The 27,875-nt window shown below is 33.9% G+C and overlaps 2 protein-coding genes and 1 non-coding gene across 5 annotated transcripts; all 3 read left to right on the forward strand.

The window, feature by feature from the left end:
* The first annotated feature begins 544 nt into the window (after positions 1 to 544).
* LOC108467740 (phospholipid--sterol O-acyltransferase) lies at positions 545 to 9,408 on the forward strand. Of its 3 annotated transcripts, none has more exons than XM_017768492.2 (16): positions 545 to 1,306; positions 1,933 to 2,068; positions 2,186 to 2,330; positions 3,238 to 3,407; positions 3,501 to 3,577; positions 4,407 to 4,620; positions 4,715 to 4,889; positions 5,724 to 5,823; positions 6,038 to 6,132; positions 6,344 to 6,395; positions 6,523 to 6,594; positions 6,909 to 7,074; positions 7,621 to 7,725; positions 7,799 to 7,883; positions 7,966 to 8,054; positions 8,980 to 9,408. In XM_017768492.2, exons 1-15 carry the CDS (start codon positions 1,040 to 1,042, stop codon positions 8,045 to 8,047), a joined length of 1,941 nt encoding a protein of 646 aa, XP_017623981.1. In that variant the 5' UTR covers positions 545 to 1,039; the 3' UTR covers positions 8,048 to 8,054; positions 8,980 to 9,408. The 3 variants fall into 3 exon arrangements, 2 of the variants coding, with proteins under 2 accessions (XP_017623981.1, XP_052874344.1); XM_053018384.1 differs by having other exon boundaries at positions 9,107 to 9,408; XR_001868894.2 differs by lacking the exons at positions 7,966 to 8,054; positions 8,980 to 9,408 and having other exon boundaries at positions 7,631 to 7,725; positions 7,799 to 7,882.
* A 769-nt stretch (positions 9,409 to 10,177) lies between these two features.
* TRNAR-CCG (transfer RNA arginine (anticodon CCG)) lies at positions 10,178 to 10,250 on the forward strand. Its single transcript has one exon. It is a non-coding gene; the product is annotated as a tRNA-Arg (tRNA).
* A 13,838-nt stretch (positions 10,251 to 24,088) lies between these two features.
* LOC108470243 (legumin A) lies at positions 24,089 to 26,274 on the forward strand. Its single transcript, XM_017771529.2, has 4 exons — positions 24,089 to 24,550; positions 24,627 to 24,877; positions 24,969 to 25,559; positions 25,645 to 26,274. The coding sequence occupies exons 1-4, from the start codon at positions 24,256 to 24,258 to the stop codon at positions 26,032 to 26,034; spliced, it is 1,527 nt and encodes a 508-aa protein (XP_017627018.1). The 5' UTR covers positions 24,089 to 24,255; the 3' UTR covers positions 26,035 to 26,274.
* Positions 26,275 to 27,875: the final 1,601 nt, after the last annotated feature.

Genomic DNA, 27,875 nt, shown 5'->3' on the forward strand with positions numbered 1-27,875 from the left:
CTCGAGCTACTTGAATCAAATATTAAAATGTTCAAATTCAATTATTCGATAGTCTGAATTCCTTGACTGAATTCGACAATGTTATAACTTGTGAAAACAGAGATGCAAAATTCATTTCTCATCATGGTGTGGAGCTTGGTCTTGAAGTTGAGGCCGATGACACAAATGGACGGTCGGAATTTGATTAACATATGTAGTTAATTTCATTAAATATTCTCAAATTATTATTCGAGTTTTAAAATAGTATCTAAAATTTAAAATATTTTAGTTGAGTCTTTAAAATTTAAAGTAAATTGATTTGTAGTATATTTAAAATATATGAATCAGATTGTAAACATACATTTGGATCTAATATATTTTTAATGTCATACGTACATATGTGTCTGTAGCTTTATTAATGTGTTTTAAATATATTACTATAGATCTAAATTGACATTTAACATTTAAATTGAAGATCAAATTAATGAAAAGACTTAATTAATACAATATTAATATTTTAAGGATTCAAATAAAATGTTTTAAATTTTAGAATCGATTTAAATTATGAGTTAGAAGACGAGTGTTGTGAAACCCTAGTTTCTTGAAAGCACATTAAATTCAATTACATTTAGAGTCCAATCAGATCTTTCTTATTGTATTTGAGATGTTACTTAATTTCCTTTTGGCTCGTGCCATTCAAATCTTGCGAAGAAAATGAAAGCTGACTCAAAGATTCGAGGAAATGGAAGACTGTTGCTTTGATCTTTGAGACGTCGTTTTCCGCCGTTTCCGGCGTCGATGGACGGATCTCAGCTTCGGATTCTTCGTTGCTTCGAAAACTTCAGTTCCTTCCTTTTGGCGCCACGGAATGTTGTTAGTTAAAAGCGAGACGCCGCCGTTTCACTATTTGTTTATTTTTCAAATTTTTTTTTTTACAAAATATTGAAAAACCAATTTGATTTCAACGTGTTTGTTATTATTTTTTAATTCCCCCAATGGAAGTTGAAAAGTCAGCCATCACACACTCTGTAAACATTTTAATGGCTGCTAGGCCCAGGCAATGACTAATGACAGAGAAACAAAGAAATCAATCATGGGCGGAGACGAACGAGAGCACCACCGTTTAGCGATGACACTGGCCGCGGTTCTATTATTGGGAGCATTTCAACTCGGTGAAGGAGAGTTAAGAGGAAATTATTCAAAGCTATCGGGGATAATAATCCCTGGATTCGCTTCAACTCAGTTGAGAGCTTGGTCCATTCTCGACTGCCCTTACTCTCCTCTCGATTTCAATCCCCTCGACCTGGTTTGGCTCGACACTACTAAAGTAAGGATTCCCCCTACTTTTGGTCTTCTTATCGCCGTTTTATTCAATCTTCTTTGTCGTTTTAATCTACAGTTTATTCCCTCGTGTTTCTGTTATGCTTATATTCTGTCTGGTTCTTGGATTAAACAAACAAAATAGTTAGAAAAAAGTAAAAGTTTGGTTGATTAATAGAGATAGCAGAATCAAATTGTCTTTTAACTTTCTTTTTGAATATTATATGTACATATATTCCTGTTTAACCTTTTTTCTATTTCTTGTATCTTGGTTTTATTTGCTCGTGCATGGGATTTTAGGATGTATTATAGGTTTTAAGAAGTTGAATTTGAGTTTTTTTTTGATAAAGCTTATGTACGTCTTGGCCTTGGTTAACAGTGAAGGATGTTATCGACTAGGAATTTAGTAGATAAATGCTAAGTGTGGGATGCGGTATGTGCCCGACCTGGATACACTCAATTTTATCTAACTTCTTTTGCATATATCATGCTCCTATATCCATATCCGAATAAGTTTTGGACATGGTTACTTCAGGAAAAATGAAGAGTTGGGAGTAGCATAGGTTGTATCGTGTGGTGAATAGTTGGTTGTTTTCAATATACTAAAGATTGTTACGCTTCTTTGATCTGCAGCTCCTCTCAGCTGTAAATTGTTGGCTTAAGTGTATGTTACTTGATCCGTACAACCAAACTGATCATCCAGAATGTAAGTCACGTCCTGATAGTGGTCTTTCTGCTATTACTGAACTTGATCCAGGTTACATTACAGGTATTCTTCTCTCTTTTTTTTTTTTTCTTTCTAATATACACTTTCTGTGATTCGAAAACGTATTTCAAGTGGCTGCAAAATGCTTCATGTTTAACTAAAATTTCTCTGTGGCCACAGGCCCTCTTTCTTCAGTGTGGAAAGAATGGGTTAAGTGGTGCATTGAATTTGGTATTGAGGCTAATGGAATTATAGCTGCCCCATACGATTGGAGATTGTCACCATCAATGCTTGAGGAGCGAGACCTTTACTTTTACAAGTTAAAGTATGCATATTTCCTGGTTCATTCTATTTTTACTACCTCTGATGCATGTAGCCAAATATATTTCTATTTATTTGCAGTAACTAATCTTTTGGTACATCATGGATGCATTCTTCATAACTGAAAGTAAATATGTTTATTCCTCTTGAAACATCTATTTCTGACAAGATTTTGCTGAATATACATTTTCAATGAATATAGAACTTCACTGATATGAATGATTGGACAGCATGAAGGACCTTAAGATTCTTAATTCTAATAAGAGTATTTTCATCATCTTGGAGACTGAAGTTATGATTCTGAAATTGTATAAGTGGAATTGCACTTGTTTGTTTAAATGCTTGGATCCAGTGCTATGTTCTGATAACCAAAAGAGACCTAAATTACATGATTTCTGCAAATCTGAATTGTGATGCCTCTTTTTTAGTAACTTCCAAAGACACGCTACTTTTCTGGTCATTGGTCTGAAAGTTGATTTTGATGTATCATTTCTTTTATTTTGTTGATAGTGTATAATTTAGTTATAGTTGCTTTTCGTCTAAATCCAAGTCAGAGAAAATTGTTGCGCTATAGATGCTTATATGTGAGGCATAATATATATATATTGGGTTGTGCTCTGCAATTGTTTATTTCTCTATGCACCCAACATAAGAATCCAACTCCAGATTTCTCAAGACTTGAACCCTAGAGTCGTATATTGGGCTGGGTGCTACTCTGCCACTTTTAACTACAGGATACATTGAATGTGCATTGTTGTAGATGTTCATAAGTTGAATTTTCATGATTTCTTATTGATGGTAAGCTAAATTAACATAATAGTTACAGATTTCCAACTGATTATTATGCTTTATTGCAATATTGTGACAATGGAGTTAGGCTATTTTAATCAGTGTGCTAGTTCTGGTTGTAGGCAGACATTTGAAACTGCTCTTAAACTTCGAGGGGGCCCATCAATTGTGTTTGCTCATTCATTGGGTAATAATGTCTTCCGTTACTTTTTGGAGTGGTTAAAGCTAGAAATTGCACCAAAACAGTACATCCAATGGTTGGATGATCATATTTATGCTTTTTTTGCTGTCGGTATGATCCTCTGCATAAAATCCTCTATGTTTTTCCTGGAATAGTCATGTTTTCCCTTTCTTGGGTTTCACTTGTTATTCTTTTTCCTTCTAGGAGCTCCTCTTCTTGGTTCAACTGAGACGGTCAAAGGAATGCTTTCTGGAAACACATTTGGCCTTCCTGTTTCTGAGGTTGCATTCTACTTTTTATCAATCTTAAAACTAAGTTCCTGCATGAACTTCTTTAACAGCTTTTGTTTAAATGTTCAAGTGGAAAGCAGCTTACCTTTGTTATGGTTCCTTTTCAATTAAACAGCTAATATATGAGCATGCATATGTAACAGTAATGGATATTCAATACAGAACTATAGATATTTGTGCCTTGGAGAATATCATAAAACATAACACTCCAAGCTGTTATTCTCTTCCATCTATTCTTGATTTTTGGCTCTGGAGTATATCATACAGCTTTTTGAAACTAGTCCCCTTTATGGAAATAGCATATGAAGATTAAACTTATGGTAGAACCTTGTAACAAATTAATCTGCTGTCACATTCAATGATAGGTAATTGTAGGCGGCTTTTGTAGAAAACATATTAGATTTCCAATGGGATACATGCTGTTGAAGTCTTAAAACCACCTGAATGATTTCCCATGATTCCATGAAACAGGTCTAGTAATGCAATATGGAAAAATTTGATTCAATAGTACCAGAGAAAATTCAAGATGTTAAAAACATTTATGCTGAACAGTTAAGTTATTGATGTTCCTTACAGCACATGTAGGAGTAGCAAATTGGCAACAGAATTCCTTAATTTCTTTGCAAGTCCTGATGTCCTCAATATTGTATAACTCTTCTTCGATTGAATCAAATTAACTTGCACTACTGGGATGGAATCTATATCAATTTACTGCTGTTACTGACTTCCATTGGTTCCTAAAATGTAGGAATTAAAAATATTTGTTATATCATGGTGCATTTTTAACATATATTTACTTTATATTTTGGCAAGGTATCAGGGAACTGCTCGGTTGATGTTCAATTCATTTGGTTCTTCATTATGGATGATGCCATTTTCAAAGTATTGTAGGGCAGATGCCATGTATTTGAAGCATTTTTCTGGGGGAATCAGGAAGGGGCCCAATACCTATCAATGTGAGCAAAAGGAATTTCAGTCAAATTACTCTGGTTTTTCAACTAATATAATCAACATTGAAATACCTTCAACCCGTGGTAAGGCTTTGGAATAAATTATTCTTTTATTTATTTGTTTTTATGACATGTAGGTAATTGCTATAAAGCTCACAGCAATCTCTTTTATTAACAGGGATTGACGCCTATCCATCAGTTTCAGAGTTTTCCCAGACCAACTACTCTAGCATGGAATGTGGACTCCCAACACAGTTGTCATTTTCAGCTCGTGAAATATCAGATGGGACCTTTTTCAAAGCAATAGAGGATTATGATTCAGATAGCAAGAGGACCTTGCACCAACTGAAGAAGTGGGTATTCTTACAACTTTATGCCATTTGAGAAAATTATGATTTACCTTTTTCTAGGTCATTATTTGGTGATATAGACGTAATTGATTGTAAGAATGATGTTTGTCAACTTTATTGCCTGTTGTGAACATTTCATAATAGAAGCCTTATAACTCTAGTTGTTGGGTCTTAAATCTTCTTTCAGCATAAATTTTACTTAAATGGCACCTAATGTATCATGCATGCAGTCCCATGTTGTAGGTGCTAGTTTTGATATATGAAGTGGCTTTTCATCCCAAATCTCGTTATTGAGAGTCTTGAGCTGCATTTTTGCTTTAAAAGATCATGTGGAGCTACAGAAGAAGTGTTTAGGCATGGTTTAAATATATTTTATACTAGCTATGATACTTTCAAATAATCTAACAATCTCTGATATCTTCTTAATGTTTGTCGATTGTTTACATACTAATACTAAGTGATTTCATCTTGAAGACTCATGAATCACGTGTACTAATTAAAATTATATGGAGATGCGATGATTGTGGTTTTTTCATGGAACTATCACATAAGCAGGCTTGACAGTTGTCATAAGTTATTAATGTTAAATGGATTTTCATCAATTCCCATCTGCTTGCACTGAAGACCAGTCAAGATGCTTTCAACATGTTTTCTTTCAGAGTCTCTGGTTGTTTCTCATTGTTGGCTGATACTTGACAAACTGAAATTTCTATTTTTAATTGTAATTTATCATAGTACTTTTGAATAATGATTTTCCTGGAAGTTTAATTAATACAAACCATGTAACTTAGACTTCTTTATTTTGACTAGTCTTTATTTCTATGTTGTATTTTTCAGGTCATATCATGATGATCCTGTTCTGAATCCTCTTACACCATGGGATAGACCACCTATTAAGAATGTTTTCTGTATCTATGGAGTAGATTCTAGGACTGAGGTATGGTTAAATTTTGAATATAAATTCCAATTATCTTGTTCATGTTTGAGACTATTGTCATGCATTAGGAAGCCCTTAAGAGCTGTTTGAATAACTGACAAAAAGGGAATAGCACTATAGTTGTTACACATCGTTATTGCTTTTCTATTACTTATTGTGGTTAATTTTTATGATGATTTTATGATGATATCGTGTTGAATGATACTGCAAGCAGGTTGGTTATTATTTTGCACCAAGCGGCAAACCTTACCCTGATAATTGGATAATTACTGATGTCATCTATGAAATTGAAGGATCACTGGTCTCGCGGTAAGCATCATCCACACTGGATCAGTTAATCTGTTTAACTGCATTTATGCCTAAATCATATCTCTTCCCTATGTTTAGAACTAAAACAGCTCTAATAGTAACTATTATTTGTTGTAAACATGGTAAAGCAGTGGCTGCAGTAATAAATATTGAAAAATGATTTGATCTCATTAGATTCTACTTTTAAATAGCGTAGCACTTCTTCTTGTAGGTCAGGGAATCAGGTTGAAGGAAATCCAGGACCTGCAAGTGGAGATGAGACAGTGAGCTCAGTAACCCTTATATCATTCTATTTCATTCTTCAAATGCATCAGGAATCTTTGTTACTGGATTACAGTCACTGATCTGCGTTTTGTAGTTACCGGTCTAACACTTACATAATTGTGACAGGTACCATATCATTCCCTATCTTGGTGCAAGAACTGGCTTGGGCCCAGAGTGAACATAACAAGAGCTCCACAGGTATTCTTGGTCAAATGCAAGTGCCTTGATATGTTTATTATGATGATGATATTGAAAAGCTTTGAATCTTCTGGATATTTAACACATCATATATATCAGATTGCCTTTTTTTTTTTTTTTGTGGTTAGTTTTCAATCCCTTTATATAATAAAATAGAGTATCTCATTCGTGCAGCAAATAGGTAAAACATATGAACACTACCCATCTGATATAATAAAAAGGAGTATGTCTGCTATGGTTTTGTAATCCATATCTGAAATATGACATAACTATTGGGAGTTTGAAATAGTAAAACTTTCTGATGCATATTGTAGTCGGAGCATGATGGGTCAGATGTACAAGTGGAGTTGAATGTTGAGCATCATGATGAAGATGTAGTCCCCAACATGACAAGGTCACCTAGAGTCAAATACATAACTTACTATGAAGACTCGGAAAGCATTCCAGGAAAGAGGACAGCAGTTTGGGAGCTTGATAAAGGTGGGTGACAATACCTTTAATGCTTTTCTCAGTAAATGGCTTATATAGTAGTACGATTTCAAATCATGTTGAACTTAATTGCATTGCTACTATGCTTTTTAAGAATCTTAAATAGCCCAGCATTATGGTTGTTGTGGTTATGTGCTGCTATCTAGTTAGGGATTTTTATGAAAGTGGTTCTCTATGGTTTTGGATAAATTTCTTTCAGCTGATTTACTTCCAGCATAATCTATAAAAATCAGAGTGATGTTAATTAGGGAGCTCCTCTTTCAGATTCTTGCTAAAGGACAATCAAATAATTCAAAAGCTTGTCTATCATTCATGGTTTAGCTGCTTAGCTTGTTTACTTTGCATTCTCCGTATCTCTATGTTGAGGAGCGTTATTTAAACCATTTTTAAAATGTGTTCTCCATATTAAGTTGCATTCTTTCAATTTTTCCTTATTTTCTTTTACAAGAAAATTGAGTTAACAATGCCAACTAATGTTCTTTGACATCAACCTTCTTATCATTACAAGTGGGTAAAACTGATATCATCTTCATGTAGCAAATCACAGGAACATCGTTAGATCACCAGCTCTAATGCGAGAGTTATGGCTCCAGATTTGGCATGATATTCATGCTGATTCACCATCCAAATTTGTTACAAAAGGTAGAACATGGTTTACTGTTTTACTTTTCTCAAAGATTAATTTGAGTTTTACTCATTATAACAATGCTGATAGCTAAGCGAGGGCCCCTGAGGGATGATGATTGTTACTGGGACTACGGAAAAGCTCGATGTGCATGGCCTGAATACTGTGAATACAGGTTCCATTTTTTATTTTATTTTTGGCTCTTCCTCCTGTTCCCAAGTTATATTAAGATTTTCACCTGATGTATGGTGATGTAGGTATGTCTTTGGTGATGTTCATTTGGGACAGAGCTGTAGGTTAAGGAATTCTTCAGCCGATGCACTCTTGCATTATGTATAGAATAAAGGTTGGCTAATCTCTTGTTTCTTCTCCATTGAACTAAAACGTAAATTGGTCTCTAGGCTTGATAATAAATTGCAAATGGCAGAATCAGGAAATACAAACGGATTCACCGCTTCAGTTCTCCTATGTTTACTACTAACTGATGCTCTCCTATATTGCTATGGTTCCCTCTTTGACAGTACTAATTCTTTATGATGTGCTTTGACTCGGTCACCTTTATTGCCATATTTTTGCCTTCAGCTCAAGTTCACATGCTTCCTGTTGAGGAAAATTTGGATCCACAGTTTGATAACTTTGTTAATATTACTTTACTCTTCACTTGATTTAGAGTTGGCATACAAAAGTGATTTACTTTACCATTATCATATAAGTTCAAATGAAAGGTTGAAACATGCTGGTTATTCAATGTTCTCATATATACATTTTTTGTTTCAAATTGTTGATAACTTTATTAGTGTAGTTTCTTATTCCAAAAGCCACATAAAGAAGTAAACATACACAGTCATGGAATCCCCAGATGCAGTGACTATCGTATCTGTCTTTTCGCACTGTATATCATACTCTGGTTCTTCATTCTTTTAAAGTATTTGTGCCTAACACATATTCAAACATAAATATAGGAATATGATCTTAGGACCTTCCAAATACATGAAAGAATTAAAATATACACATACCAAGCACATGCTTGTATTTGACACAAACACCTGAATCAACGTAACATAAATTTGCATATTCCCTTGTGTTATCACATGACATCATTCTGCCTCATTTTTTGTGAAAATTCTGTATCTAAATATCTTCAGTTCTTCTGTTACGCTCATTGAAAACTCTGAGTATTAAATTACATAGCAATTTGGGAAATGGGTGGTGATCTTTATTATTTATCGATTCTGCTGTTGAATCTTATCTTTTAATTTTTGTTGCCACAGGTGTTCATCTGTAACCCCATAAGCTTTTTTTGACATTACCGGGCATTACAAACAAATCAAGGAGCTGCATCTCCAACAAATTTATTTTTTCGGTTGGTGTCCTGACATTCTTTCATATATCATGCAGAGTTCTGCCTTGGGTCCCTCTTAGCTTTACAGGGTAACATCAATACCAAATAGTCTCACCTTTGCAATTCATACAACACATTTTTAGCCAATTCTTTGCTGTTAAACTTCTAAATCCCATAGGCTGGAGAACAATAAACAAACCATTATTTTCATTAGTATCGGTGTAGACAACGGAATATGAATTCCTATAGAACTTACAGATGGTATTCATCCACCAGTTCAGCTTCAGATTTTGTTCATGGAGTATTAAATCAAACATGGGTAGACGTGAATTTAGAATTTGAAATATATCTTGTAAAAGATGCTTCATTGATCTTTATACATTGACATCATCAACCTCTTTTCTATGGGAAAAAAAAAATGGTGTACACCCTTTTGTCTTAGAGATTTAAACAATTTTGGGATTATACATGAAAAGTTATTGAATATTTTAACAATCAAGTACTTAAAATTCCTTTTTAGAGGGTTTATATACATATATTTGAAAGTGGGGGAAAAGTATTTTAAAGAAGATGGTAAATCTGGATAATATAATTACATGTATATGTTTGTAGTCCCCATTGCCTTGTACTGTCAAGTTGTATAGTTTAATTGGTTATTTAACTAGAAATCAACTAACACTGCAATGATGATAACCAAACAAATAATAATAACGTTTAAATGAATTGAACATGTTTGAATTGATCAAATAATAAAAGTCCAAGTACTTTATAATTCAATGATTTTCCTCTTGGAAGTGCTTTAAAAAATGAGATTCCCCCCTTTTACATTATTATTCTATCTATTGATAGTGAGTTTTTAAATTTCATAAATAGTAGTTATTTGGATTGCTTTGACGGACGCATAGACCTTGTTCGAAAATAACTTAAATAAAAATAGGAGTTTACGAACTGTTAATTAAAAATAGGAGTTTAATTAAAAAATGTATTTTTTAGTTATATTTGAACCTCGTGTCTTAATATGGGCTAATATAGATTCTAAACCTGAGTATCTTGGCAAATATATGTATGGGCAATGTTCCCTATATTATATTAAATAATAAATTTCTTTGTATCCCGTAGAACAAAGGGTTCGCGTGGCCTAATGGATAAGGCGCTCGCCTCCGGAGTGGGAGATTGTGGGTTCGAGTCCCACCGTGAACGATATCCATTTTCAGGATTTTGCTTGATTTTGTGATTTTCTCGGATACGGCAGCAGCTTATTTGGCGGCAATTTAAATTTCAAAAGTAAAAAATTGATTCCAGTGTAATCTGACCTTTTCACTTTCAATAATAAATAAGTTAGATTTCTGTACTTGACATCAAAGATCAATTAATTATAATTTTTATTTTAAATAATAATAATTTTGAAATTTTTATTTTAAATAATAATAATTGTGAAGCTTTAGTACCATTTACAAAGGTTAGGTCTTAGATTTTTTAGTATCTATATTCGAGTCTCATCAAACGCAAGTGTTATTTGTGAGTTTTTAATTTCCTTAATATGTGTGAGTTTTAATTTGGAAGGTTAATTTTAGTTCGAGTGATTCTAGTTCTTAGTCTTTTTATGTTTAATATTGTTTAATTTTACATATATTTGTGATTGATTTATGATTAACTTTATTTTTGGTTATTAACTCTTAAAAAACAATGATATTTAAAATAATTTAAAACGTGAGGAAATGTCTGCCTTGTCCCACGAATTATGGTTGGTCTGAGGTTTTATTAGGGTTCGGCAATCAACAGAAGGTAGATCTCAAATCTGGGAGTGATTATGGTTAATATTCATGCGGTAGGAGTAGATTTGGCGAATCTATAAATAATGGATGAAGAGGAGGACCCTTTGGTGTTGGGTGGAGAAGAAATTTCTGACGAATTTGTGTATGAGTTATGTCTAGTAGGGAAAGTACTTACAGAGAGTATTGTGAATTTTCCATCACTAAAGAATACGCTGGCAGATTTATGACATCCATTAAGAGGGGTGATGATCACGGAGATGGAGGACAAGCGCACCTTATTTCGCTTCTATAGTGAAGTTGATCTTAAGCGGGTCATTGACGGTATGCCATGGTTTTTTAACCGACACCTGATAATCTTTCATAAAGTAGTAAAGGGTAAGGATCTAGCAACAGTCTCATATGGGCTATAGTTTTCTGGGTACAGATTCATAATTTACCGGTTGGTTTCATGTCAGAAGGAATGACAAGACAATTAGGGAATTTTATTGGCAATTTTATGGAGTATGATGCGTCATTGATTACAAAGGGGATGAGTAAATATATGCGGATATAAGTTTTATTGGATGTTCGGAGCCCACTTAAATGGAAGAAAAAGATAAGTATTGGGAAAAACCAATTCACATATGCTTTATTCCAATATGAAAAATTGTCATTATTTTGTTTTTTATGTGGTCGTCTTGGGCATGAAGAAAGTTTTTGCTCAGTACGATTAACATTGAGCGATCAGCAAGTAGATTTTGGATGGGATATATCCCTACGGGCAACACCAAGGAGGGGAGGACAAGTAGTCAGTAAATGGTTACGAGAGGAGATTGATAATGAAAAATGGGCAAGAATGGATATAGATGGGGAGAAAACAGTAAGAAGATTCGGTGGTGATGTTACCAATCAAAAAGAAAATATTGGAGACACTGGATTGCAGGGAAGTTCAATGCGATATTCAAGAAAGCCAGCTGAGTGGAGGATAGAGAACAATAGGGGAAAGTTTGAGGGAGGGGGAAGGAAACAAATTTGGAAGATATGTTTCTAGAAGTTGTGGACGAAAAGAAAAGGCAGAGATATAATATAGAAGGGGAAGGATCTAATAATAGAAAGGAAGTAACGGAGGAAAGATTGAAAAATGCATTATCGGTGGCCGCTATCAAGCTGGCCGACCTGGCACAATGAAAATATTGAGTTGGAATGTTCGTGGCTTGGGGCAGTCACGAACAGTAAATCGTCTCAAAAACAAAGTGAGACACATTCAGCCCCAAATTTTGTTTCTAATGGAAACAAAGGTTGATAGAAGAAGGATAGAAAAAATAAGAAGGAAGTGTGGATTTGATTATGGCATTGATGTGGATGTGGAGGGCACAAGAGGGGGACTATCATTTGGCTGGAGAGATGGTATGAATCTAACATTGAAAAGTTTTTTGAAATCACATATTGATGTGGAGGTAGATGAAGGAGATGAAAAGATTGTATGGAGATTTACGGGATTCTATAGAGCGTCAGTGGAGAATAACCGCAAAGAATCATGGAATTTATTACGATATCTGAAGCGGAGAAGTGACAAATCGTGGATAGTTTTGGGAGACTTTAACGAAATTTTATTCTCTTTTGAAAAACAAGGGGACGAATAAGGAAGGAAAGACAGATGAATGCTTTTAGAGAGGTTCTCGAAGAATGTGAATTAAATGATTTAGGTTTTTCTGGGCAGTGGTATACTTGGGAAAAAGGACGATTATTTGGAAATAACATTAGGGAAAGACTGGATAGAGGGGTTGCTAATCAAGATTGGTGGGATCTTTTTAATAAATATTCGGTGTAACATTTACAGTATGCTTTTTCGGATCATCGCCCAATATTAGTGGATACGGCAGGGGATGGTATAATACAGGCTAAAAATTGTCACAGGCAATTTAGATTTAATCAGATTGGTTGTTGAATGAAGAATTGGAGAAGCAAATTCAACAGGGGTGGTCAATGAATGAGACGAATATGTTGAGGAAGCTAAGTGGGTTGGGAGATCGATTGAGCAAATGGGCGAAAAAAGAAAAAGGGGTAAGAGAACGTAGAATAAGAGATTTGAATTCCAAATTGTTAAAGTTGAGTGCTGAAGAAATCAATAACGAAGTTTTAGCAGAAATGACAGAGATTAAATTGGAGATGAATTTAGAGGCTGATAGGGAGGAGTTTTTTTTGGGAACAACGAGCACGAGCTAATAGGCTTCAAATGGGAGATAGAAATACATCATTTTTTTCATAGTTGGGCCACATATCGGAGGAAAAAAAACATAATCAAAGGGCTTGAAACTGTTTCTAGAAGATGGGTGACTGAGGTTAACGAAATCTCGAATATAGCAATAGATTATTTCAAGGATCTGTTTTTGACCAGAGAAGTTGCTAACAGCGATAATTTAATCTCAACAACGACACCTTGCATCACAGAAGAACTTAACGAGAATTTGAAGAAGGAATTTCAATCAGAAGAGATCTTAGAAGCAATAAAATCTATATCCCCTCTTAAAGCACCAGGAAATGATGGTTTTTCTGCAATTTTTTTTCAAAAGTATTGGAACATTGTGGGAGAGGAAATCACTAGGTACTGTTTGCAAATTTTAAATGGTCAACAAAATATAGAGGAGGTGAATCGCACAAGTATAGTCTTAATTCCTAAGGTGACTTCACCAAAGAACATGAGTCAGTTTCATCCCATTAGCCTTTGTAATGTGATTTACAAAATAATCTCAAAAGTGATTGTCAGTAGATTTCGTCAAGTTTTACACTATTGTATTGATGACAGTCAAGGAGCTTTCGTACCAGGACGGCAAATTACAGATAACATTTTTTTTGCCTACGAGATTTTGCATTCTTTTAAGAAAAGAAGAGAGGGTTCGAATAGAGGATTTGCTTTAAAACTCGATATGAGCAAAGCTTACGACAGGGTTGGATAGAGCTTTGTGGAGAGACTGATGAGAAGAATGGGTTTTTGTGAGGATTGGATTTCTTTTAGAATGAGGTGCATAACAAGTGTTACGTATACAGTGGTGACCAATGGAAAAAATGGAGAGGAGTTTAGACCTACAAGAGGATTAAGGCAAGGAGATCCATTAAGTCCGTATTTATTTCTTATATGTACTGAAGGTTTTTCTCGTCTTATTCAAAAAGCAAAGAGAGAGGGGAAGCTGCTAGGAGCAAAGGTGGGCAGAAGCAATATTTCAGTTACGCATTTATTTTTTACTAATGATAGTATATTGTTTGGAGAAACATCGCTTGAAGGTGCTAATACATTGAAAAGGGTAAATAATGAATATGAAGTTTTGTCGGGGCAAAAAGTCAATTTTGAAAAATCTTTGATCTATTTTAGTGGGAACGTTGAAGAAGAATTAAAGGAGCAGGTAAGCAACATTTTGGGAGTACGTATTTCTAATAATCCGGAGAAGTATTTGGGGCTTCCTACAATAGTGGGTCGAAGGAAAAAGCAAGCTTTCATCGAGATTAAAGAACATTTCAACAAACTGATAAACAATTAGAGTATTCGATTCTTAACGAAAGGAGGAAAGGAGGTATTCTTAAATTCGTTTTACAAGCTATTCCAATTTATGCGATGCAGTGTTTTAAGCTACCAGTTTCTTTTTGCAATAAACTTCAAAATATTATGTGTAAATTTTGGTGGCGTAATCCAAAAAAAAATAAAGGCATTCACTGGTGTAAATGGAGTGATATGTGCATCCCCAAAACGAAGGAAGGGTTGGGTTTTAAAAATCTATCAAGGTTTAATATGGCCCTGCTAGTGAAACAAGGTTAGAAGATTATTATGCAGCCCAACTGTTTGTTTGCAAGAATAATGAAAGTGAAATACTTTCCAAAAAGAGAGTTTATGAGTACAAGAATCGTATCTTACCCATCATTTACCTGGTGAAGCATATGGGAAGCCAGGCGTCTGTTAGAGGAGGGGATTGGCTGGAGAATCGGAAATGGCAGGAGTGTCAATATTTGGAATGATGCATGGATACCGGGAGCTGAAAACGAAAGAGTTCAATGTCAACAAATTGATATTAGGTATTCCATGGTATCTGATTTAATTGAAAGAGATTCTGTTACCTGGAAATAGGAGGAAATACATTCTCTATTCGGCGAGGAACAAATGCAGAAAATCGTCCCAATACCGCTGGCGAGCAATGAACCAGAAGATGTACTAGTTTGGAAGGAGGATAAATCAGGGATTTACACAGCTAAGACTAGTTACAGAAGGTTGAATACAACAGGGGATTGCAGAATACAACATAATCTCTTAACAAAGTTTTATACAAAACTGTGGAACCTTAAGGTGCCAAGTAAAATCATAATACATTTATGGAAAATTGCAAATGAGTTTGTGCCGGTCTTGTATAATCTGAAACTCTGAAAGCTGGTGATAAACACAACTTGTCCAGTGTGTCAAGTAGAAGAGGAAACGGTGAGCCACCTCTTTAGGGACTGTAACTTTACCTGACAAGTACTCCGGGATTTGGGAGATATCAAGGTGACATGCAATAGAGAAACAAATTGGAAAACATGGTTAGGGACTGATTTCGAGCATCTCACTGACGAGGAATGTAAAATCAAAACCACTTTGTTATGGGCTATTTGGTACAACCGAAACAGAGTGTTTCATGAGGGAAGAAGGATCCTAGTGCATGAAGTAGTGGGATTTATCAACACATACTATGTAGAAATTAAACACATGAGTGAAGTAATGAAGATTAGAACTGAGATTAACAGTAAGGAGTGGCTACCACTCAGAGGAGATGTAATAAAAATAAATTTTGATGCGTCTTTTAACCAGATCTAGCATACTTCAGTAGCTGGAGTCATTGCGCGAAATAAAGACGGGATAGTTATGGCATCAGGTACTTACCCAAGAGATAATATTGCAGATCCAACAACGACCGAGGCAAGGCCTGCTTAATGGCTGTCGCTATGGTGAAAGAAAGAGGTTTTCATGAAATACAGTTGAGGGAGATGCGTTGACGGTTATTAGGAAACTGAATCGGGAAACAGAAGACAGATCATGAATTAGAGCCTATATCCAAGAAATCAAACGAAAATCACTCAGATTCAGAAGTATAAAGTTCATACGCGTACCAAGAACAACTAACACAGTGGCGCACGGAATGGCGATGAAAGGATGGAAGTACAAAGACCCACAATATTGGTGGAAGGGGTTCCACGCATGGTTGAAGAACTGGTAAATATTGACAGGAACCGCTGCAATGATAGAAGAAATGTTAGTGACGAGTCTGGATCTAATAATGACGAATCGATTCGATGAACTCGTGGAAACAACAGAGGCTGGTGCTTAAAAAGCCGAATGCTGAGTGATTTACAGTGGAGGAGTCTCCAAAGCGACTAATGCACAACAGATTTTTGGGTTGAGTGAGAAGAAAATGGGATTTAATCTTAGTCTTTTAGTTTTTGTTTTTGTTTAGAGTCTTTCTGGTTGCTTTTCTAGAATACTAAAATTTTATTATTTTTCTGCTTTCAATTTCCCCAAGGCACCGTTTTGGATGCCAATTACAGTAGGACAGCTGTAGGAAAAAGTTATTGTTGCGTCTGTACTTGGATAATATCCCATCTAATAAAGGCATCATTTGGGTCTTTAAAAAAAAGTGAAGAAATAAAAGAATAAAATATATTAAAATGTTTAATGCACCCTTTCTTATATTATATTTATTTTTTCATTTTGATATTTAAATTTTTATTGGACTTCTTTTAGTACTCAAACTATCATCCATTACTTAAATTGGCCTACAACATTAGAAAAAAAAAAGTTAACACCTGGCACTATTAAAATGCACCGCATCATTTTTTTTTAAATTTTAATATTATGTATATCATAACGATTGAAAAAAAAACATATATAATACGCAAATTATTCAAAAAATCAAATAAAAAATTTAGGGTAAAATACTTAGTTAGTAACTCAACTTTTAGGCCACTTTTATTGTTGTCACCTAAATAAAAATCCTTGCAATTTAGTCACCACTATTAGAAAGCACTTTCATTTTAATCAATCAAGCGTTAAAACCTCTAACAACAGCTAATTGTGTATGCCTTGCCATCATTTTTTACTATTTCTATCTTGTTCTTCCTTAACTCTTTTTTTTTTTTTGCTAAAATTAGGGCCCAGCGTTTTAGACATTGCTTACATAAGGACCTAACATTTACAAAAAAAAGTGTTCAAATGAAGGTTAAACCTTTCAAAACAATCAAATAAAGGCTAAACTTTGTCGAAAATACTTAAATAAGGACATCTCAAATGTCGTATATTAGGTTTTAGTTGATGTTTTTACTATTTTTATTTTCTTTTCAAGCAATATCAAATTCAGTTGTTATGTGTTTTATTTTAAACATGTCAACATTTACCTGATTTTTACTACAAACAATACTAAAGTGTATGGAGATCCTTTATTTGAGCACTTTTTAATGATTAGACCTTATATGAACAGTTAAAAGGTTTGACACTTATTTAAGCAACTCTTAAAAAGTTAGATCACAGTTTGAGCATTTAATCTTTTTCTTCTCCACGCCACCCTCCCACACCCCTGCTTCACAAAATATTCACTAAATCTATTCCTCAATTCATTTAAGTAGAGTTACTCAATTTGGGAAGCAGGGTGTTGTGGAGAAAAAAAAATGGGTTAAGGAAGAAGAAGATGAACAATGATAGAGTTAAAAACTAGTAACAAATTGTAACACCTTTCACCCGACCTGATCGCTAGATCCAAGCTACAGGATGCCATATTCGATGCCGAAGCAACTACAAACATTTAACTTTCAATTCACAGCTTAATGCATACAAACATAACATTTTCAAGCCATAAACATGATATACAACTTTCCCTGGGTCTTATACAAGCCTACGTATGCTCTAAAATTAGCCTGGAATCAAATAAGGATCAATTTGTAAAAGTTTTAAAAATTTTGATTGACGTCGCGACATGAGGGAGTTCCTCATCATGACGTGACATACTGACTTGGACTCGTTGTGACGACGATGTTCCTCATCACGTCGTGGCCTGAAATCCAGAGCTTGTCGTGACGACCATTGCCCAAAGTCACGATGTGGACTCTATTTTTGGTATATTTTAGGCTATTTGGTACTTATTTTAAGCTTACACTTCAATGCATTCATTTTGTGCACAGTGCACATCTTTACCTGCATAAAATAACTTCAATTTCATATTCAAGTATATCCAAGTAACCGCATTCATCATTATTTCAACTTATAACATCTACATGGCCTTTAAACATACCATTAGCCATTTAACATCTTTATTATTATCAATTTACACCCAACATTATCAATCCAAATGCCATAATCACAACTCAAACCATTTAACATAAGTATACCATCTCAACAAGTATTACCATTAAGTAAAGACATACATAAAATAGGTTTTAAGCTATGCTATCATTCATGATTAATCAAACACAAAACACCTATATACATTCAACAAAATTGAGCTTTATAACAATTGAAAAACTATCGAATCAAAATAGGATAGTGTGAGCTTCTAGACGATCCATTTGATATGTTCTGCAAGTTGATAATCTACAAGGAAAGAGAAAACAATGCTTAGTAAGTTTATAGGCATTAAACAACTACTTACCTCGATTTACAATATAATATGATAAACTACTAGCTTGACAAGTTTGCCTAACATGGCAACAATATATCAACAATGTGAGTTCAACATATATCGTATTATATAGTAATCCAAACATATACTATTCCAGTTCACTTATAATCAGCATTTCAATGTCATTCATATAATCAATCAATATTTAATTAATTCAATATCAAGTTCATAACATTTTCCAAATCGAATTGATTAATTCATCACATTCTTATATCAATCCTCTGGACTTCTACATCCAGCTTGCATTATCTTTCATATACTACTAAAATTCATATATTGTAACTCTTCTTTTAAACATTATTTCACAATATCTTTTCAATTGATATACCATTATCAACTTTGCATTTTATAATTCTATTAGCCTAACTTGAACTCAAACGGATGCACGTATCCAACCAACACACCAAATTTAACACCTCGTGCATTATTAGGCAATTCCAAAGTAAATGGTTTGCGCTCAGCACTCACCGGTATAACTGAAGTAAAAGTTGTGCCCAATACTCATCAACACGTAGTCAAAGTAACCCGCATTCTATCTATCCTAAGATATGCCAACTATATCTAACCCTACTCGAACAGTTAATAGGGTAACCAATAATTCAATTTCATTATAAGTTTGATTCCCATTCTATTGATCTCAAAATCATCAATTCATCAATCAAGATATCATTTCATACATAGCATAGCATGATTCATCTCAATACCAAGCCAATTTCACCAATTTATACTATTTTCAATTTTATTCAATTTAATCCTCCATCTCGATAATCAATCAAATTCACACCAATATGATTCGATCAAACATAATCAACTGTTAATTCATTAAATATCTCAAATTGCAATTCATCATATTCAATTTATCATTTCCTTACGATTTAGTCCAAAACTCACCTTTTGTACTAAATTGTAAACAATTTAAATTACTATCAAACATACACAACTTCATAATTCAAATATATAAAAATTTAAATACCATCATACCATATGAACTTAACTGGTCAAAACAACAAACAAGTTGAATTGCAAGGACTAATCTATAATTTTGTCTTTTCCTCGATTATCCTCGATTTGGTTCAATTCCCGATCTAAACGATAATTCAATTTAATTTATTAATTCTAAACATTTTATAACATTTTATTATAAGTATCAATCAGTTCAATTTTCATTTTTCAAATGCCCCTAAAGTTTTTCATTTTATTCAATTTAGTCTTTAAAACCAAATTGCCATATCTTTCAAAGTTGAACTTCGATTTCAAAACCTATCTCAATTACATTCTTTTAAGACCCTATAATATTTATAATTACAGAAATTTCATACTAATTTTAAAATATTTACACTTTAGTCCTTATGTTCAAAACTAATAATTTTTACTTTACAAACTAGTCCTTTTTCACTTCTAGGCTTAAAATCTAACAATTTAACACCAATACATTTAAGCATCAGTGGTAACTTTTAGAAAATTTAACAATTTTAGAAATTGGTACATGAATTAGCCAAATCAAGTTCCCACAACCTCAAAAACATAAAAATTATAAATAAACGACTTAATTGAATATACTTACAAATGACCAAAAGTTTGGAAGCTTCAAACCTTAACTATTTATTTTATTTGCTTCGTGAGGAAGAAGATGAACTGTAACACCCCCTAACCCCAAGCCGTTACCGGAATAGGGCTGCGAGGTATTACCGGACTTATACACTATACAAACCGAGTCATAAACTTTACATTCCAAATCAATATTCAAAAAATTTTATCATAAAGTCCCTAATATGGGCCTACGGGGCCCAATATATGTTTTAGAAGTGATTTGGGACTAAATCGGCAACTTTGAAAATTTTTCCTTAAAGATAGGGGCACACGCCCGTGTAGCCTGGAACATGCCCGTATGGCCTGCCCGTAGGGCTCAACATAGCCGTGGGGCTAGGCTATGGGCAGATTTTGACTTATTCACAGGGCCTGGGCACACGCCCATGTGAGTTGGCCTTGTGAAAACATGATTTTTGACCATTTTAAAGCTATTTTCACATGCTAAACACATCTATTTCATGCCCAAACTTATACTAATAGTTCTTAAATCAAATATCATTCATTATGCCATTCAAACTTAGAAAATATTCATTCATTCACTTAAATACCTCTTAAGAATTATGTACCACAATTCATATCAAAATTGTACAACATTAACATACTAGTCAAACTCATGCAAATTTAACTTCCAAAATATGCATATTTCATACCATGCTTCAATAACTTTCATGTTTATACACTATCATATACAAAATAACACCTTAACAACTTAGGTACACGCCATTTTACCAAAAGAAAAGTATTCACCACTTTGAGTCCGGGATCGGCTTGGATGCTGAGTCCTTAGCTTTCTTTCGTACCAAGCCTTCGTACGGAAACAAACCGTACGCTGAGTATGCATTCAGTGGTATTTCTATAAACTAATACTTAAAACAATAATAAGCTATGTATATACATTGTAACATAACTTTTTTTTCTTTATGATCTTATTAGCTTCATCACTTACCTTTAACTTATAGCTCTTAAAAGTATTTAAACAATTCTTTTATACTTTTCATATCATTCAATATCTTTCAATATTTGTATAACAGTTACAGTCACATAATCAATAGCAGTCAGTCTTTGTCTTTAGTACTTTCATTTACCTCTATTAACATAACTCGGACCTAGACGGATACACGGATCCAACCCACACACCGGGGATAATGTACAGTGTTTCATCGGCCGAAACCGGAATACACCGTAGGGTAAAAGAATGATAGCAATAACGGTCATAATCAGTGCTGAGTACCTCTTGAATGAATCTGGAGCAGATCCACGATGAGTCGACACATATAGTGTCTCATTGACACACAGTTGGAATATCCCTGCACACTTCCAATCCTATGGCATGCCAACTATATCCAGCTAGCCCGACATTGTTAATAGGGATTTCAGTCAACTTCCAATTTTCAAATTTCCATTCTTAATTTAATTTTACTTCATTTCAATAATTTTTCATAATAATTCATATGTAATTCAATTCCAATACAATAGTAGTAACAGTTTCCATCATATTATTCATATACAATCTAACTATAAAAATAATAATTACATTGTATTAAAACATTAAGTATAGTTTATAGAAATACAAACCGAATTTCTTGAATTTACTCGATATCCTCGTTCACTTTCTCCTTTCCCTTTTTCGATGATGTTTCCGGTGCTACGTTGGCTACATAGAATTTAACATTTAAAATTATCAATATATATTATTTAACAACACATTCTTTAATTTCCATGTAACTTCTACTAAAATTCCAATTTAATCCTTCCACCATAACCATTCTTTTTCTTCAAAATAAATCCTATATTTTCATTCAATTATCATTTTAAACTATCTCAACTCTTAAATTTCAGCATAAAACACTAATTATAACATCTTCTCAATTCAATCCCTATTATTGCAAGACCTATATTTTCTTTCACAATTTAATCCTTCTCCCACTTCTAACTTGAATTTCCATCAAATTAACATTTAATTCTTCCATTTATTCAACTTAATCAACATCTAAAAATTCAATAACTTTCTAAATTTCAATATAACTCAAGTAGTATTCTTTCTAAATTTCAATATAACTCAAGTAGTATTCTTTCCTAGGATTCCATAGACATCAAAATTACAAGAAAATGGATCAAATTAACTTACCAATCAAACTTGGAATTCCAAAACCCTAAAATTTCCTTTTCTTTTTCTTTCTTTCTTTCCCTGCTCTGTTTCGTTTTTCATTCTTTCTTTTATTTGTTTCTTTTGTTTTATTTAATTACTTTATTATATAATATTATTATAATATACTTTAATCATTAGTATTATTTTCTTATAATATAAGTAAATACACATGTTTATTACATATGTACCATTTATATTTTTACACATTTTATTTATTTTTACCATACATTTGTCACCTTATGGCCTAATTGCTAATTTAATCCCTTGAATTTTCTCTATTCTACAATTAAACTTTTACGCTATATTCAATCTAGTCCTTTCACTAAATTAACCTTAATTCAAGCTAATTCACTTAACCAAAGTCTAATTAACTACACTACTAGCTTCGTAAATATTTCTAATAAATATTTACAATTTATTTTGCATAATTAATTAATTCACTAAATGATTTATTTATTTCTTTGATTAGTTTATTAATTAATTAAAATTAACTTGCATAATTAACATTTTTAGTGGATCACACTTAAAATCCACCACCATTTGGTCATATAATAGTAGCCCAATTGCTCAATTGGTCTTTTGATTAATTAAAAATTCATAGTGATGAATTTTTATAATTTTTACAATTTAGTCTTTATATTTTATTTAACTACTAATTTGGAAAAATTAATGTACACAACTTTAGTTAATATTTATATTAAATAGAATTCCAAAATCATCGTTCTCAACACTACTAAAAAATAGACTATTACAAAAATGATAATAAGACGTGCACAATCAATCGTGCTAGAGGTTTTAATGCTCGGTAACCAAAATGAAAACATTCCCTAACAAGGGTGACTAAATTGATAGATTTTGTATGAGTTATTTTTGTTCTTTGTATTTTATATTGTAATAATTGCAATGTACGACCGTGTAGAATGTAGTACAACTTGCGTTTACGGGTAAAGGCTTAAACAGATGGCAAGAGGAATAACATGCTACGGCCCAGTTGTCGGAACACCATCACATTTTACAAACAAACAAGTAATTCCCTGCGTAGGTTCTTCACGTCCTGCCTCCACACCACATTTTCACGTGCTCACTTTCACTCTCCTTGGCCTTTTTAGATTTCTATTTATCCATACATCTACATCATGTTTAAAATTTTTTCCTATATATTCTTATCAATTTTGACACTTTTATATTATTGTAGATTAGTAAAAATTTAAAAATTAAATATAATTTTAGTTAAAATATAAAAGAAAAATAATAATATTTAGGGTCAAATGATATAATTTTCTCGTATTTATTAAAATATATAAATATATAAATATCTTAGAAATAATATTTATTATTTTGTAAAATAAATAAATTTTTCGTGAGACTTAAGTCACACTAATTTAATCAAACTCTTAATATATATAACAAATACAATGAGAATATATAGGATCAATTAATGTTTTTAACAATTAAATCATGCATACAAATTCAACATTTTGACATAATATTTTTATTAATATATATTTAATAGTTAATTTTTAAATAGGATAAAAACTCGAAAAATATAATTTATTTGAATATGATAAAATATAAGTTTGAGATAAATTTTGAAATGATGAAATTATTAAATGGAAATTTAAATAAAATCATAATATAATATAATGAAACATGTTTTAAAGAACTCTTTAACACTTAATTAATAAATTCATCTGATAAACATGTTTGAGCATTGAATCATTTTGGTTTGATTAGTGTAACCAAAATTCAAGACTCTTTCCTTAACCAATCTCAACTGGCGACATATCGTGGTTTCGGATTCTTCTTCATTTCCTGGTATTGTTATTTGTAAGTATATATTCATCGAAGCTTTGAGCCACCTGCCCTCCCCCAGTCTATGATGTGTAAGCCATTAACCTCAACTCCCCCATGCAAACTGCTGTGTGTCGACACAACCCTGACCTCCTTTTCTACCCTTTCTCCCCTATAAATACCACTATCCCTCCACTCCCTTCCTCACCAAATAACCATTTCAACACATAGTTATGGCGATTAACCCTTCTTTGCTCTTTCTTTCTCTTCTTCTTCTCTTCAATGGCTGCCTAGCTCGCCAGACCTTTTCGTCACAGCAGTTCCAAAATGAATGTCAAATCAATAGGCTCCACGCCTTTGCACCCCAGACCCGAATTCGCTCCGAAGCCGGCACCACCGAGTGGTGGAACCCCAACAGTCAACAGCTCAGGTGTGCTGGTGTATCTGTAATGAGGCAGACTATTGAACCTAATGGCCTTGTTTTGCCTTCCTTCACCAATGCTCCTCAGCTTCTCTACATTGTCCAAGGTATAATAGTGCGTCACTAAGGGTGTTATTATCGTTGGTATAAAATACAAATTGATGTTTAAATTTGTTTTTTCAGGAAGAGGTATTCAAGGTATTGTGATGCCTGGATGTGCCGAAACATTCCAGGATTCACAACAATGGCAGCATCAAAGCCGTGGCAGGTTCCAGGACCAGCACCAGAAAATCCGACGGTTCCGCCAGGGTGACATCATTGCTTTGCCGCAGGGTGTGGTTCACTGGAGCTACAATGATGGCAATGAGCGTGTTGTTACTATCAATCTACTTGACACTGGCAACAGTGCTAATCAGCTCGACAACATCCCTAGAGTATATAATTTTTTATAATTTTGACAATCCCTTTCTATACATATAACTTTTTGTTTTTGTTTCTGATGATCTCTCTCTTGTAATGTTATAGAGATTCCATCTTGCTGGTAACCCAGAAGAGGAACAGAGGCAACTGAGGAGGCTAGCACAGCAGATGCAGGGAAGAAGCGAGAGAGGGGAGGAGTCTCAGGAAGAAGAAGGAGAAGGGGAAGAAGAAGAAGAAGACAACCCCAGCCGCCACAGCCGCCACCAAGAGGAGGAGGAGCAGGGGCGGGAAAGCTCATCATGCAACAACCTTCTCTGTGCCTTCGACAGAAACTTCCTCGCTCAAGCTTTCAACGTTGACCAAGACGTCATTAGGAAAATCCAACGTGTACGAGGAAATAGAGGCACCATCATCAGAGTCAGGGACAGACTCCAAGTCGTAACACCACCCAGAATGGAGGAAGAAGAACGTGAGGAGCGCCAGCAGGAGCAGCGATACCGCCGTACGAGAGGAGGGTCTCAAGATAATGGCCTCGAGGAAACTTTCTGCTCCATGAGGATCAAGGAGAACCTTGCTGACCCTGAACGTGCCGATATTTTCAACCCACAAGCCGGTCGTATTTCCACCCTCAACAGGTTTAACCTCCCCATCCTCCAACAACTTGAGCTCAGCGCCGAGAGGGGTGTCCTCTACAACGTAAGCTCGAGACATTTATTTCTTAACAATATTCAATAAAATATTGAATCATATATAACACTGTATGTAACATTTCTTTTTGCAGAGAGCTGGTTTGATTCCACAATGGAACGTCAACGCTCACAAAATACTCTACATGTTAAGAGGCCGTGCCAGAGTCCAAGTGGTGAACCACAACGGCGACGCAGTGTTCGACGATAACGTGGAGCAAGGTCAGCTCCTGACGGTGCCACAGAACTTTGCGTTCATGAAACAAGCAGGAAACGAAGGAGCGGAATGGATTTCCTTCTTCACCAATAGCGAAGCCACCAACACCCCAATGGCTGGAAGTGTCTCCTTCATGCGAGCACTGCCGGAGGAAGTGGTGGCAGCGTCGTATCAGGTGTCAAGAGAAGATGCAAGGCGGATTAAGTTTAACAACAAAAACACCTTTTTCTTCACTCCTTCACAGTCCGAGAGGAGGGCCGATGCTTAAACTCCAGCCGATGCCAATGCAATCAAAATCAGGGGGATCTTTGTAGGGTAACGTAAGTAGGGAGTAATAAAAAGAGTTGCAGAGCTATGTCCGCCATGGATTTTGTTGTTGATCGTTGAGGTACTGAGAGATTAGGGTTTAGAGGATGAATAATAAAAAGAAAGGGTCTTACAAGGCAGCCCTTTCATTTCATGTAACCGGTTGAAATGTTACAACTTCAATATATGTAACTTTCTAATATCTACTTTTACTGTTTATGTGCCAACATCAACATGCAACTTCACCTAACATTTCTTTACGACTCTAAGCTTCCATTACGCCTATGATGTAAAGAAGACTTAGATTCTTCCTTTACTACTAATAGCAATAATAATAATTTCTTTATTAGTCCTACCGTATTCTTTGAAAGATGAACGAAACCATTACTTAATAATAATAACCTTGAAATTCTTTTATTGATACATCAAATTGAAAATATGTATTTTGAACTCAATGATAATCAATGATAATGATGGGAAGTTAAATTAAAATATAGTTTCATCGTAACTTTATTAGCTCATAACTTTATAATTTTTAAAATTTATTATTTTACATATATTAACTTATAATTTTATAAAATTGAAAAGCTCAAATCTACAATTTTTCAATTTAAAGAAGTCAAAACACTTGCCAGTCGTCTCCCATGTCGCCCCTGATGATAATATTACAATATCAATTCTTTTTGTCGATAAACACTTTAATAATTAACATTTAATATCTATGTTAATAGTGTTATCTGAAAAGAATTAATATAGATCTTTAAGAAAATAACTAAACAACAAAAATATATTTCCATTATCTTAGAAATTTCTGTTTTTACACATTTTTCAGAATTTTGTGAAACAAACCTTACCAAACAAACCCAAGAAATTCCTTTTTTTTAGAAAAAAAAAACTTAATTATTTCCATTCTTTTGTAAATAATTACGCAGTTCTTAAAGAAGGTCAACGATAACATATTTTAATACATATATATTTTTTGGTATAGCTCATGTAGTGAATTTTGTTAACCTCCCAACATACCTTGTGGACCTCATATTGCATCCATATTAGTTTGCGAGCCTCAACTCGACGAACTTTGGAAAAAGACATCTTCACTAAGACTATATGAAGACCACGTGGAGGCCTAGGGTAATTGATTGCTAGTAACCCTAAAACGTCTCATCCTAGGACATAGAATCACTGTCACTGTCAAGAGTATCAAATCAAATTTCTATGTCAGTGACCTTAGGGCATGTATCCAAATTTGTCCCCTCTTATAAAAAGGCCATGCAAACAACTCATAAGGGCTCATCTAAACATTCATTCCTTTTGAAATCCTTTACTTTTCCTGTTAGAGTTGTGTGACCCAAATTCCTATTAAAAAAATAAAATACAAGTAGAATTCGTATAAAACTACTCTTCTTCTATTTGATATTGATTGTACAAGTAGAATCCATATAGAACTTCTCTCATTCTATTTGACATTGATTAGAATAAGGCTTTTCAACCTATAAATAGAAGTAGTTGAAACTCCTTTTCATTCGAATTTCAACATTAGTGAATTTTCTTCTCCTCTGAACGTGGTTTTTTTTCTTGAAAGGGTTTCCACATAAAATCTGTGCGTTTTTATATATATATTTGCTTTGCGGTCGTTCTATATTGCAACTATCGACGTTCAGTTTTTACAAATTGGTATCAAGCTTTTCAGGTTGCTTATCTCGATCATGATAATGGTGACTCTAAAGTATGATATTCAGTTGTTGGATCACAACACTAGATTCGCGTTGTGGCAGATAAAGATGCAAACAATTCTTGCGCTGA

This window comes from Gossypium arboreum, chromosome 8 (assembly GCF_025698485.1).
Source record: "Gossypium arboreum isolate Shixiya-1 chromosome 8, ASM2569848v2, whole genome shotgun sequence".
In the NCBI taxonomy this organism is placed as follows: Eukaryota; Viridiplantae; Streptophyta; class Magnoliopsida; order Malvales; family Malvaceae; genus Gossypium; species Gossypium arboreum.

Excerpts from the sequence above, each read along its gene's own strand:
- LOC108467740 (XM_017768492.2), top strand. The coding sequence starts at position 1,040 with ATGACTAATGACAGAGAAACAAAGAAATCAATCATGGGCGGAGACGAA. Across the intron at positions 2,069-2,185 it reads TGATCCAGGTTACATTACAG|GCCCTCTTTCTTCAGTGTGG; the intron begins GTATTCTTCTCT and ends CTGTGGCCACAG. Across the intron at positions 3,408-3,500 it reads TTATGCTTTTTTTGCTGTCG|GAGCTCCTCTTCTTGGTTCA; the intron begins GTATGATCCTCT and ends TTTTCCTTCTAG.
- LOC108470243 (XM_017771529.2), top strand. The coding sequence starts at position 24,256 with ATGGCGATTAACCCTTCTTTGCTCTTTCTTTCTCTTCTTCTTCTCTTC. Across the intron at positions 24,878-24,968 it reads AGCTCGACAACATCCCTAGA|AGATTCCATCTTGCTGGTAA; the intron begins GTATATAATTTT and ends GTAATGTTATAG. Across the intron at positions 25,560-25,644 it reads AGAGGGGTGTCCTCTACAAC|AGAGCTGGTTTGATTCCACA; the intron begins GTAAGCTCGAGA and ends TTCTTTTTGCAG.